Source organism: Armigeres subalbatus, chromosome 2 (assembly GCF_024139115.2).
Source record: "Armigeres subalbatus isolate Guangzhou_Male chromosome 2, GZ_Asu_2, whole genome shotgun sequence".
NCBI classification, from domain to species: Eukaryota; Metazoa; Arthropoda; class Insecta; order Diptera; family Culicidae; genus Armigeres; species Armigeres subalbatus.
Window position 1 is genome coordinate 39489041 of NC_085140.1, and position 14185 is coordinate 39503225.

Sequence of the window (14185 nt, forward strand, 5' to 3'; positions counted from 1 at the left end):
TCCATGATGTTAAAACCTGATCTTACTCGCATGTATCCTGAGCACCCCTAGGGGTACATAGGGCCAACGTAAAAGATCTCCATCCTGGGCGGCTGCTCGCTTTAGCCTTGACCTGGGCCCAGGTTAGATTCCTGTCGAATTCCTTTATTTCCTTGTTGAGGCTACGCCGCAACGAGCCCAGGGGTCTGTCTCTGCTACGATGTCCTGCTGGATTCTTGCTTGCTTGCAGATTTCGTCTCCGCTCTTCCGTAAAGTGTGACCGACCCACATCCAAATACGCTCTTGAATTTCTATCGATATCGGTGTTTGATGGCATTGTCGATGGAGCTCAGCATTCGAGATCGGTTGATAAATACTTGCAGTTTCTGAGTAATCTCTGCTGATTTTTACGTTTGAGTAGAATATTCGAAATTTTGGTGCGTTGACTAATTTGATTGGATCTCCATACATTTCGTAAATTCGCAAAATCAGCCCTAGCCCTCTTGATCCGTGCTTCTCTGTCGATCTTGGTTCCACCGTCCATCGCTAACTGGCTGCCAAGATATTGAAAGTTTCGTACCTTCTCCACTGCTTGCCCGGCAACCGTAAAGTTGGAGGGGATCACCATCATAATTCATGTTTTTAACGTTTGAACATACGACGTCCGGACGTCGTCCTTTGTATCGATCCCAACGCATCACTTCTAACTAGGAATTAGAAACAAATCTTTGGTGGAACCTTTTTGACATGTCCATCTTAGCGTTCCACAGATTTGACACGGTCAGCAGGCATACTACAATCTGTATACATGTTCCGACCGTTGGACAGTTAAGTAGCCCTGGTGGAACGCAGACTTACAACACAAACGTAACGTCATTTCCGAATATTTGCATTGTTTCGTAAAACGAGTGCAACCTTAGACCGCTATTTTTCATACTCTTCGTTAACAGTTTGTGCAACCGACTTCGTTCCCAACGCCTGCCTGATGGACGCTGGCTATCTAAAAACAGACGTTTCAAGTCGTTTCGCGAAAATCAAAGCATAATGATAAATGTCCTCATTGCGACATATAAAGGAGCGATTAACATCGAAGCGACTGACAGCATGGAACTGGAGTCAAAGTATTGTTCGTTATGTCCCATAATCGTGACCAACGTGAAAAATATAACTATGCTGGAATTTTATCGCACTTTCATAATCTCTAACCATCACTATTCTCATGAATGTTTATTATTTTCTCTTTTCAGGAGAGCATTTCAACGATTCTATCAAAAATTCATAGAAACTGCATATCCAATCGAGGACATTTACATAGAGTAAGCAGTGGAATCGTGAGTGTATTGGAAAGAGAAGACACAAGAGTACTTTTGAACCAAAGAGTAATGTTATTCCCATTCCAACAAGAGATAAGATACAGAAGTTTTTGCAAATTTATTGTTTCTTATACGATCTTAAAAAACGGAGCATTAATTTCGACGATCACTGGAGATACGGCAAGTCACGAGTCGCGTCATTAGACAATTTTCAAATTTTCCTCTTCGCTATCCAACAACGGTCTGAAGTTAATCGTCACTGAATGACATCAAAATAAAGGGACCGATATTTCATTCTGAATGAAAGTAATGAGATTCTTCCAACAAACGATGTCTGATTAAAACTTTCCTATCATCACAACTATTGCATCTGCGAGTCATCAACGATTGCTTACTTAACATCAATTATCAATCTTTCAAGGACGTTCTCATAATGTTTCTGCAATCTGCAGCCAGCAATTTTTATTGCTAAATTACTAGTGGTGCTGGTATGACATAGTACTAGAAAAAATGCTCATTTATCAGAACATTCCCATCATTGAAAGGCAGGTTATATTTTCGATTGCTGTCAATACAATTGTACGCAACCCATGTGCTCTCTTACCGTAGCTGTTTGTAAGTATGATTATTTATGTACATATTAGACTAAATTTGTAAAGCTGAAAGGAAGTATTTTTATGAGACAGGTTGAGTAGAGCAGCAGCTATATTCATACAAACAAGAAAACTCAAATATACAACACATTACTAGAAGCGCGTTGAACGGTTGCCTAAAGTCTTTATTAGGTCGAAAGGAAAGAATCGAACAGAGGGATTTTTGCCGCTGTGAATCTACTGCTAAGAAATCAAACTTTTGCATTCCAATATGAACAACACCAGCAAAATCTATGTTAACATTTGGTCGGCCACGTTGTTAGTTGATGATCATTTTCGAGAGTATGATTTTCAATAAATTTCATTAATTCATCAGTATGGTCCACTTTTTGAGTTGCCGCAGTTGCATATGCTTGAGAGTTAGTCATATAAAATAGCATTCAAGTGAGTAGCGTATTTGTAATAGAATGAGCAAAGCGGTAGCAGAGTGAGCAATGAGTGAGCGAGAAAAGGCATTTATCGTATATAGTTAAATCATCTATATTTCATGGTATTACGGAAAAAATGTTATTGTCATATATAATCCAACCAAAATTTGCGAAGTTACAAAAGGGTAACGTTAAAATCGTGCATATTATGTCAGAAAAATATGAAAAAGGAAAAACAATACTCAAAACTGTTATGTATAGAAAGAATGCTTTATAATTTGTATTCATACAATAGCAACTTTAAACACTCAGATTCATCTAATTTAAGTATTGGATGTTTGCGAAAAAAAAATTCAATCAACACATAATATTATTGAGAAAAAAATCAGAACAATGAAATATTAGACTCATCCAATATTCACTCATAATAAATTAACAAATCTCATCGGTAAAAAAATTCAATGCTATCACACTGCAGAATAATTTCTCAAAAGTTGACACTAAACACACAAATAAAAGCAAACTGCAAAGTTCTCTTTTCCGAACAATAAATGACAGTAGGACTAGTCACTTAACATGGAAACCTTAACTAACTTCTCCTGATGCAATAAAGTGTAACTTACATACATACCTACTACATCACTGATTATAGTAGAACAGTCATAACGCAGAGAGAAATTAGAAGCCCACTATGAACAATATTACTGGAGCAAATAAAACTACATTTGAAGATGAAGTTTCAACCGGTTGAGAGTTTATTTTTGTGCGAAATCCATTATTATGAAGAGTGGCAGACATCAATGGGACGCCGTGGCATTGCAATTTGCAAATAGATGTGTCAAAAGTCAAGTCCAAAATATTAATTTCGAAACCTGTATGCAAAAAATCACTTTTTGGCACTCATCCGATTTCTTTTACTAGTTCGTTTATTTGAATGGCTCAAGCGTGTATAACACTAGACGGAGCAGGTTTGTACACCCGTCTGATGAACAGCTGCTACAACCAAAGCTCCAACAAACGTAGGGGAGAAGGTTCGGTTGTGGGCACCTTTTTGAGTTATGTCCATAACTTTGGTTCTAGTTGGTATTATGTCTACATTTTTATACCAATGGAAAGCTAGATGTACAACCTTACTGCTAGAGAAGAAATTGGTTTGATTTCATCGATTTGAAACATTTTGTTGTCATTTTTTCAAATTGGGAATTTTTGTTCATTTCAGTTTTGTGGTTCGGTTGTGGGCACCCTTGAAAATCCGGTTAATAATTAAGAACAACAAATGAAATCCACCCAGTTTGAGCATGAGCATGAGCATGATTGACCGCCCACGGTTGCTACTCCGTTATTGCCACTATTGCCAGGTCAGCTGTTATTACACAGAGAACCAACAGATGAAGTTTGGGACTAACATCATCTTCAATGTGTCGACGAGTCATCTGCACTTCCACGAGAAATCACTGGGATGTTGGATATATGGGGTAGGTATTGTGGCAGGGTTCGTTTTGGTAAACGGTATGCCGTGTATAGCGTGTAGTTTGATCAATTCAAAACATAATCGAACGAACACTAATTATTTTAATTACCGACCGTACTAAGCAGAACATAATTGTCGATGACCAGCCGATCTCTCTGCTAACCGCACAAAGCAGAACAATATTTTCGATGACCGACCGATCGTTCTGCTTATTGACGCGAACTGCATCTTCACTTTCTAATTAATTTACTCACCCGCACAAATCAGAACAACATTTCGATGATCGAGCGATCGTTCTGCTAACCGCACAAAGCAGAACAAATTATGTCATGACCAGCCGACCCATCTGCCTACTAAATAAATCACGACTGTACGTGACCTCTGAATGCTGAACATTTGTCTTTCAAGCAACAAACAAACCTGATCTACTTTTTTCACTCAATTCCGACAGAAAATTTGATATTCTTAAATAAACGTCTCTGAGGTATGTTTTCCAAGAACAGCATTGCGATTAATAAAATCTATTCACATATCGACCGCACAAGCAGATCAAAAGCTTCTGATTCTCGCGAACAATCTGCATATCATATAAAAACGCACTCTGATCTATTTTCTTACCAACCTAATAGGTACTAGCATTTCTAACGAATGAAATCCACCCAGGTATTTTATTAGTTTTAATTGTCATGAAACAATAAAAAACCTAGATTGATCCACCTAGCAGTGATGATGACTTTCTCATGCATTGAAGAGGATAACGAAAACAATCACTTAAGAAAGGTCAAAAATAGCACTTTAGGAAGTTAGATTTAGCTTCTTCCTTCAATTTACATATATTGCATTTATTTCAAGGTGTCTTTTGTAGAACAACTTCAACTAAAAAAAATCGGCATTTCTGAAATTTTGCTACATGACAGAGGGGAGTCATACCATTCATTTGCGACCTGGATGTAAATAATCCGTCGGGGGTTTAGTGCAACTTTTTTTTGAAGTTTTTTTTATCAAAATGTTTAAATTTCCAAATGAAAAATGAACTTTGAATGAGAGTTCTCAAGTACTCAAAGCTGAAATTTGCATAGCATTATTTTAAATTTATACTTGATGAGGAGAAATAGTAAAACCGTACCCACTAAAAAATAAGAAAGGGGGATGGAAAAGGAGGAGGGGGGGGGGTTATATCAAATATTTTTGCATTTAAATTTAACTTACATCTGAGAACAAATTACAAAATGAAATGAGTCTGAAATCTTTTTTGTGACGTGATTTATGAATGGTCGTCCATAAACCACGAGGTCTTTTGGTGAGGATTATAGGGTGAAAGGGGGGGGGGTACAGTGAGGGGGAACAGGAGAGAGGAGTCTCGCTGGAGATCTTAGTCCATACAAAGTTATGGAAACAATAGATCTCGGAGGAAAAGTAAGCGGTATCGTAAATCACAAGAATGTATCCACGTGATTTATGGATGACCATTGGCGTCCAAACTCGTGCTTAAATCACATGGAAAATATTATAGGTAGATTGGTTAGCGGCTGATAAATAATAAGTTCAGTTGTTTTAATGATACTTGAGTTATTTTCTATTCAGTTTTGAAACAAATGTAGTAGAATTTATGTGCTGGATAAGGAAAAATGACTAAATGTGATCGCTGTTGTACAAAACTATGGAACGAAGCAAACGATCGTCGTACTGGTCAGATGACTCCGGAACTTTCAATTTCTGCCAGGTCAATCCAAAGTCAAAATGAACGGATTCGCTGGCCTGTTCACCGTATCGTCCCAATCCAGATCCTGTAGCGTTACAAAACTCTGGAACATGGTAGCGTAAGATATGAAATTTGGAGCTGTTTGGAAGCCAGTTTTTTGCAAATTCTTCAAGTTTCATCTCGTATCCAGCAACCAACTTTTCTTACAGGCATGCAGCAAATACCTCGGCAAAGCTGTCAAGCACCTGTAAATTTCAATCAAACAATTTTATTACAAGAACAGAATCAATTTATTGCATTCATACGGTCCTGAGCACTCCAAGTGGTCCATTATTTTCCAGAATGGTCCTCTTATCTATCAGTTTGTGACAATTTCGGCCAGTGAAGCCATACTTCCTGTGCCGTTGGCAAGAACTGGCTTTCACCCACCGTTCAGCAACCTCCGGATTAATAGCTTCAACTCCTTTGTAGATGGCGTTTACAATGCCGAGTACGATATGGAAAACGGGAGGTGGACAAATCAAAACAGTTTTCTGACTGTGTACGCCATACAATAAGAGATATTGTACACAATTGTAAAAATATTTCGCTCGTTTGTCGTCAGAACCATCCTCTTTCCACTTGTCGCAGTTATCGTTGATGGAACCCAACGTTCGCGGTTCCTTGCATTGCTGAGAAAGCAGAGGCTTGCTAGTGTGACAATATGGGCAAGGATATGTTGCACTATGACCCATTAATCCGAGTAAAAGATTAATTATTTTGAGATCGCCCGCCGCAATTACTTCCAATTCGTTTAACTTCAACAGATTTGACCAAACTTTCACAATATTTACATACTTTTCCGGAATGTTGGGAACAACTGCAAGCAGAAATAGTTTCTTAACTCCCGTATCCTTTTCACCTTTACAGATGCTCCGCAACTTTTCGACAATAGATAGAGTTACTTTGAACGATCCTCCTCCCCCATCAGCACCAATCTTGTAGAAAACGTTAGTCTTCGAAATCTGCCTCTCCTTTAGCACAAACTCGATAAGGCCTTTCACATCAGTACAATATACGACGGGTTTCATCACCACTCGTAATTCAGATGCGTTATCCTTTTCAACATTAAAAGATATGTGCTCCAAAGAGAAAAAATCTTTGAACTTTTGATTGGCGTCTGTTAGCTTTTGGGGTAAATGCAATGGCACTTCAATGTCCATTCCCCTGAATGCCTTGCTAAGTCTCAACGTTTTCCTGGTGCTTAAATCACATACGTTTTTGATGAGCATCATGCCGTCCATGGATAGACATTTCTTTGTGGATGACCCTGAAGATCCACATGTCCATAGTGAAGGTCGTCCTCTTATGTTGGAAAGAGCGATCGATCCATCATCAGCTCGGTTATTTCTCAAATATTCTGCTACCACTGAATCGCCGGCCCGAGGATGCTCACCTCGCAAAAACTCCAGAAGATTTTTCTGTCGTTCGATGAGGGAACACGTATGTTTTTTGCCTTGTGCTATTTCCGAAAAACATGCCGTGCAAAACTTTGCAGTACGCGCTTTTTTGAATTCTGTATCTGTAGCCACCCACGTTTTTTAGCCTTCTTCGTGAGATTGGACAGGTTTGGTAAGGTTACGCGACTAGCGGCACACACGTCACATGCACAAATCATCTCATTTCTTGTGGAAACGCGGAATAATTTTCATAGCGATGAACTTCTATATTCTCTCTTTCCTCACTTAGCGAGAACGAGCAACGACTGCAAATCTTTCTGGGATAGTACCAACTTTTTACCTCGATATCCGGCAGAAAATGAAGTTTGATGAGATGCTTAGATTTTTCGGAAATTGTTCTTAAACTGCTCTTCTTTAAACACAATACACAAACTGAGTTTTGATTTTCCTCGTGGCTTTTCGGTTTCATTTTGAATTTTATGTTCTCGGACACTGATTTGCTTATATACTTGAGATCCGACGAAGGAACAACACGGGATGCGCGTTTGTCATAAACCAAACAGACAAAAATAATCAGTTGCGTTGGAGACGCACATCAGGGCCGTAGTGAGCGGGTGGTCAGGTTGTACTTTGTCAATTCCGCCAGTACTCTAGGGGTGCCAAAATATTTAGTACTAGCTGACCTGAAGAACTTCGTCCCGATGGAAAATTATTTTTACAAAACGGCTTTTTTTGCTGCGCTTTTACTTCTTTTTGGATGTTTTTATTTATACTCATGCGTTCATGCTTCTAATTCCGAATGATTCAAAGAACAATTTGGGAATGGTACATGTTTTCGCTATGAAACACGATAATCTAACTTTAAAAAAAAGTTGTACTAGACCCCCCGACAGATTATTTACATCCCGGTCGCAAATGAAAGGTATATGCCTTCTCTGTCATGTGGCAAAATTTCAGACATGCCGAATTTTTTGAAATAAAGTTATTAAAAAAGTCACCGTGATTTATATACATCACAGGCAAAAATATATTTACTTATTATTATTACAATTATTACAATAAATTATTATTATTACAATACATTATGACTAAATAATTCGAAGAAAATGCAAAATAAGCATAAAAATAAGTTTGTTAATATGTTTGTTGATAAACTCAGTGATATTGAACGTTTTGTCAATAAAAAGAGGGTGCCCATAACCGAATTTAGCAGCGTTTCAGGAAAGTGATGAAAAAAAAAATTCGAGCTGAAATTTTGATGGCGATCGTTATTGAACCACAAAATAGACTAAATTTGCCGTATGAATACGCATTTGAGCTCACTTTTTCAAATCAATCACACCATTTTATGACACTTTGAAAAAGGTCAAACAAAATTTTCGCGTTGATTTTTATGTAGAAAAAATGTATTTGTTCATAGTTCATAGTAGAGGTGTCTTTCTAACTCGGTATTCTGCACAAAACATCGTGTTTCGATAGCAAATGAATGACAGATGTCAGAATAACAGTATCTGCTTTCTCTCAACAAAAGAAACGCCCACAACCGAACCACCTCCCCTAATATTTCGTAGTTTTCTTTGTACATATGCTGATGTGTTCGTTGCTTCTTCACGAATACTGAATTAGATGAATTTGATTGGAATTCAATTTGAATGGAATTGGACATAAATAAGATCGAAGTTTTACAATTGGACTGAAATTGGATTGTAAATGTTGTAGAGTTGAATTGAAATTAGATTTGGAATAGATTGGAATCGGATTGAAATAAGATTTCATTGGAATTTAGATAGAATTGAATTGAAATGGAATTGGATTGGAGTGCAATTAGATTGGATTTGAATTGGAATGGGATTGGAATTATATTGGTTGTGGATTGAATTGCATTTTATTGGAATTTAAATTCTTCCAAGAATAACTCCAGGAATTCGTCTAGGAATTACCCCAGGAGTTCCTCTAAGAATTCCTTCCGCAATTCCACCGAAAATTTCTTCAGGAACTTTTTGCAGTAATCGTGCTGAAATTCTCGAAAGACGAATTGAAGGAATTCTTGAAATAATTTCCGGAATACCTGAAAAATTCTTCGGAGGAATTTCTGAAGGAATTTCCATAGTGATTCCTCTAGGAGTTAACGTTAGAATTTCTGGAAAAGTTCTCTGAGGAATTTGTGTAGAATATTTTCTAGGAATTTTCGGAGAGACTCTTGAAAGAGTTTCCAAAACAGTTTTTAAAGAAATTCCTCCGTGAATTTATCCGAGGTTTTTTTTTTCTAGAAATTCCTCTAGGATTTCTGTTTTTAACCTTATTAATCCTCTAGAAAATACTAGGACTTGTACTCCACAAAGTCTTAAGGAATTCCTCCATGAATACCTCATGGTAAATCTCACCAAAATAATCCTGGAATTTCTCTCAAAACTCCATCAGAAAATCCTTAGAAAATTTCTCTAGAACTTTCTCCAGCAAACCCGGAGAACTTCTCGGTTAAATTATTCTAGAAATTACTGAAGGAACTCTCCTAAGAAATTTTAAAAGAAATTTTGGAGGAATTTTCGGAGAAATTCCTCTACAAATTTCTCCAAGAATTCTTCCAAAACATCCTCCAAGAATTTCTACGGAAAGTACTCCAGAAAGTCCTCTTGAATATCTCCAGAAATTTCTCCACTTATTATTTCAGGAATTCTTGGACAAATTCCGAGAGAATTCTTAGAAGATTTTCTGAGGAATGTAATACTCGAAGGAATTCCTGGAGCAATTTTAGGAGGAATTTCTAGTGGAATTATTGGAGGAACTTTCGCGGGAACTCCTGAAAATATTTCCTGATGTTGGTTTTAACCTTCCTTCCCATAGTAGCTGTACTGTCGTGCCAAGCATATTTGTCCCATGTCGGGTTTTTACCAGCTTCCCACTGTGCTGGCAGCATCGCATTTGCTCATACAAGTAGGGATGAAACGATACCACTAAGGTATCGATACTTTTACTTCAAAGTAGTATCGAATATAAGTATCGATACCACTAAATATCGAATTAAAAGTATCGATACCTACTCGTATCATATGAGTATAAATAGGAAGAAAAAATAGTTTTGTCACCAGCAAGTAGTTATCCATAATTAAGCTGTAATCAAAAAAGCTGAAATAATGAAAGTAATTGTTGTACGTTGCTTCCGTATTGAGTGGTGCCCTTGAAAACGCGGGTAGATTTAAATTTGAATTCCGGGAGGTTTTTCTTTAACCACTTTCCCATTACTTTTTGTCCATCGATTCTATAATTAACTAACCACGAGGGTGTATAAACAGCGAAACACATTTTAAATGTAAACCAATTGTTACTTTTAATCACAACATTAATAGTGACTGTATTTGAAATTCATGTTCCTATCGATGAAAACGTCTGTTCAATGGGACTACTAGAAAACAGCTGCAAATATTAGTGCAAAGCCAAAATTAAACAAGATATTTGAGTAACTTATCATTAATTTTGAGAAAATTCTAATTGAATTGGATTTAAAATCGACCACATTTCCGTTCCTCAATTCTAAGTTGATCATACAAGATCATAATACGACTATGTACGCTTTTGCAATTGTTATTAATAGTTTATCGCATTTAGCAGAACTAAGTGTTGAGCGGAAAAAAAATAAATACTTGAAAGTATTTATTCGATTTAAATACTAATCAATGTTAGTATTACGCAAAAAAAAGTTTCTATTTATCTTTATTAGATTTGTTATATTTCGAATTGAGTACTCAATTGATTCAACTACTTCAATTCGATACTTACTTGGTATTGGACATCAAAGTATCGATTCCCAAAGTACTTGGTATCAATTCAAAAGTATCGAGTATTTACTCGTATTTACTTGTATCGATTCATCCCTACATACAAGTTATTCCTCTATCAGATATCAAGGCTTGGCTTGTCAGCAGTCTTTTCTAGTTCTTAAATCCATTGATGGATTCTTTTGTTGGCCACCAGGGTAGCAAGAAGGCCATCAACTAAAAACGACATAGGACAACTGTGCTTGGGACGGCAGTGTAGAGCTCCATCAAATTTTACAAAATCCAACTTTCATCGCATTGTTGCAATAACAAAGATCACTATTTAGCACATCTTTGTAGTTTGATTAAACAGCTGATCTGCCGTAATCTGAGAAAGTGACGTATGCGCAAAATTACAACATGCATGTTTTTTTTTCTGTCGAAGCGCTCGATGAATACTACTCGTTAACAACATTTTTGAAAAATAGTGCGGAAATTGAAAGAAAATTTTCCATAAATGTACTAACTGCTGGGAAATTTTGAAGAATTTACCAAAGGAATTACAAAGAATTTGCAGGGAGAAATACCGAAGAATTTCTTGAGGAAATTTGAGAAAAAATAGCCGAGCAAATTCCGATTTTTTTTTACAGAAATTCCAAAGAATCCTCCAAGGAAGTTTTAAAGAATTTCCGGAGGAAACTTTGAAAAATTTGCAAATGAATTACCAACAGTGGCCAGTTTCCTACCCGCCGCTGCCAGCAATTAGGAGCTAATGTACATGTGCAAATAGCCAGCACAAGTTAACTACCAGAAATTTGTATGGCGAAAAATTTACACGAATAAAGCCAAAACGGCCATATAAAGACGAGTGTTCGGAATAAAATAGCATATCTTAAAGTGGGTGTAATACAGTGTCGACATTTGTCACATTTGGAACATGATTCATCGTTCACTCGCGTTCCAAACGGTTAGGAGACCAGTCAAATGCAGCCAGATTTCGCTTCTGAGACCAGTCAGATTTCGCTTCTGAGAGCATGCACCTACTTTGCACGAAAGAATATCCGAAAGCACACCTGGAGACAACCAAATGGCGAAATTTGCAACCGGATAGACCATGTTCTGGTGGATGGGCGCCATTTCTCGGATGTTATCGTGTGCGGACATTCAGAGGTCCGAACATTGACTCTGATCACTACCTCGTTGTCAGTAAAATTCGATCACGGTTGTCAACTGTATCGAACGAAAGATAACAGCGAAAATATCCAGCAATTGTCGGCGAAAGGAGTATCGGCTAGGTAAGGTACCGCCAGAAGCTCGACGAACGGATAAGTGCAATCAACGTTAGCGACAACATCAACGATCTATAGGAGTCGATCCATGAAGTGGTGAGCACAACAGCACGGAAGTGGTAGGCACTGCACAGAGGCGACCCAGGACGGGTTGGTTCGATGTGGAGTGTCAGAGAGTGGCAGATGAGAAGAACGTTGCCAGAAGCCGGATGTTGGTATCAGGTACCCGATCAAATAGAGATCGGTACAAGGAAGCAAGAGCAGCCGAAAAACGAACCCACCGCAGGAAGAAGAAAGAATATGAAGAACAAGTGATGAAGTAAAGTAAGTAGTAGTAGTAAGTAAGTAAATGGTTTTCCGGCGAAACTGATACGGCTGATAACGTTGGACGGATTGAAATCAAGTGTAAGGGTTGCGGATGAAATATTGACGTCATTTGTTACCTTAGATGGATTAAAGCAGGGTGATGCACTCTCGAATCTTCTGTTCAATATAGCGCTCGAGGGAGCGATTAGGAGAGCTGGTGTGCAAAGTAGCGGTACCATTATCACAAGATCGCATATGCTCCTGGAACTTGCGGACGATATCGATAGTATCGGGATTGATCGCCGTGCCGTGGAAGAGGCTTTTATGCCTTTTAAGAGGGAGACAGCGAGGATTGGATTCACGATCAATACCAGCAAAACGAAGTATATGGTCGCTGGCAATCCACTTGTGTGGTTTGGTGGCAGGCCCTGAAAGCCTGCCTTTAAAAAAACATACCCAACGAACAATCAACAAGAGAATACGGATCGGAACCATCGGCGAAGACCACTGCAACGAAAAGGGACTAGATGTGCTCAAGGGCCGTGGATTCGGCATAGTAGCGCTGCAGGAGGTTTGTTGGAAGGGATCAATGGTGCGAACGTTTAGAGGTATTCATACCATCTACCAAAGCTGCGGCAACACACACGAGCTGGGAACAGCTTTCATAGTGATGGGCGATATGCAAAGGCGCGTGATCGGTTGGTGGCCGATCAATGAAAGAATGTGTAGGTTGAGGATCAAATCATCATAGGAGTCAAAATCATCATAAGAGATTTGAACGCTCAGGTTGGCCAAGAGGAGGAGTTTAGACCGACTATTGCGAAATTCAGCGCTCACCGGCTGACGAACGAAAACGACCTACGACTAATTGATTTCGCCGCCTCCAAGAATATGGCCATTCGCAGCACCTACTTCCAACACAGCCTCCCGCATAGGTACACCTGGAGATCACCACTGCAGACAGAATCACAAATCGGCCACGTTCTGATTGATGGACGGCACTTCTCCGACATTATCGACGTCAGGACATATCGTGGCGCTAACATCGACTCTGACCACTATCTGGTGATGGTTAAACTGCGCCCAAAACTATCCGTCATCAACAATGTTCGGTACCGACGACCGCCGCGGTACGACCTAGAGCGATTGAAGCAACCTGATGTCGCCACTGCATACGCGCAGCATCTCGAGGCAGCGTTGCCGGAAGAGGGTGAGCTCGATGGGGCCCCTCTTGAGGACTGCTGGAATACAGTCAAAGAAGCCATTAACGACGCAGCGGAGAACAACGTCGTGTATATGGAACGAAGTCGACGGAACGATTGGTTCGACGAAGAGTGCGGACAGATTCTGGAGGAGAAGGACGCAGCGCGGACGGTAGCGCTGCAGCAAGGTACCCGGCAGAACGTGGAACGTTATAGTCAGAAGCAGAGACAGCAGACCCGCCTTTTCTAGGAAAAGAAACGCCGCCTGTAAGAAGCGGAGTGCGAGAAGATGGAACAGCTGTACCGTTCTTAAGATACACGCAGGTTCTATCAGAAGCTCAATGCATCCCGCAAAGGCTTTGTGCCGCGAGCAGAAATATGCAGGGATGAGGATGGGAGCATCTTGACGAACGAACGTGTGGTGATCGAAAGGTGGAAGCAGCACTACGAGTCAAGGCAGCGGAGGAGATGTCTACGCTAGTTCAGCGGACGATGGAAGCCAACCAGCCCCCACCTTGGGGGAAGTTAAGGATGCCATCCAACAGCTAAAGACCAATAAAGCAGCTGGTGAGGATGATATCGGAGCTGAGCTCATCAAGATGGGCTCGGAAAAGCTAGCTACTTGTCTGCACAAACTGATAGTCAGAATCTGGAAAACTGAACGGCCTAGGAAATCCGAAAAAACAATTTCAACACATTTTTAGTTCT

At 39.2% G+C, this 14185-nt stretch overlaps 1 protein-coding gene across 1 annotated transcript in view; it reads left to right on the forward strand.

The window, feature by feature from the left end:
- LOC134214294 (JNK-interacting protein 1) overlaps positions 1 to 3049 on the forward strand; it is a 41160-nt gene extending 38111 nt beyond the window's left edge. The window contains exon 5 of the mRNA XM_062693706.1: positions 1227 to 3049. Coding sequence (XP_062549690.1) covers positions 1227 to 1299 — 73 coding nt within the window. The 3' untranslated portion in view covers positions 1300 to 3049. The remainder of the gene's footprint in view (positions 1 to 1226) is intronic.
- The last annotated feature ends 11136 nt before the right edge of the window (positions 3050 to 14185 follow it).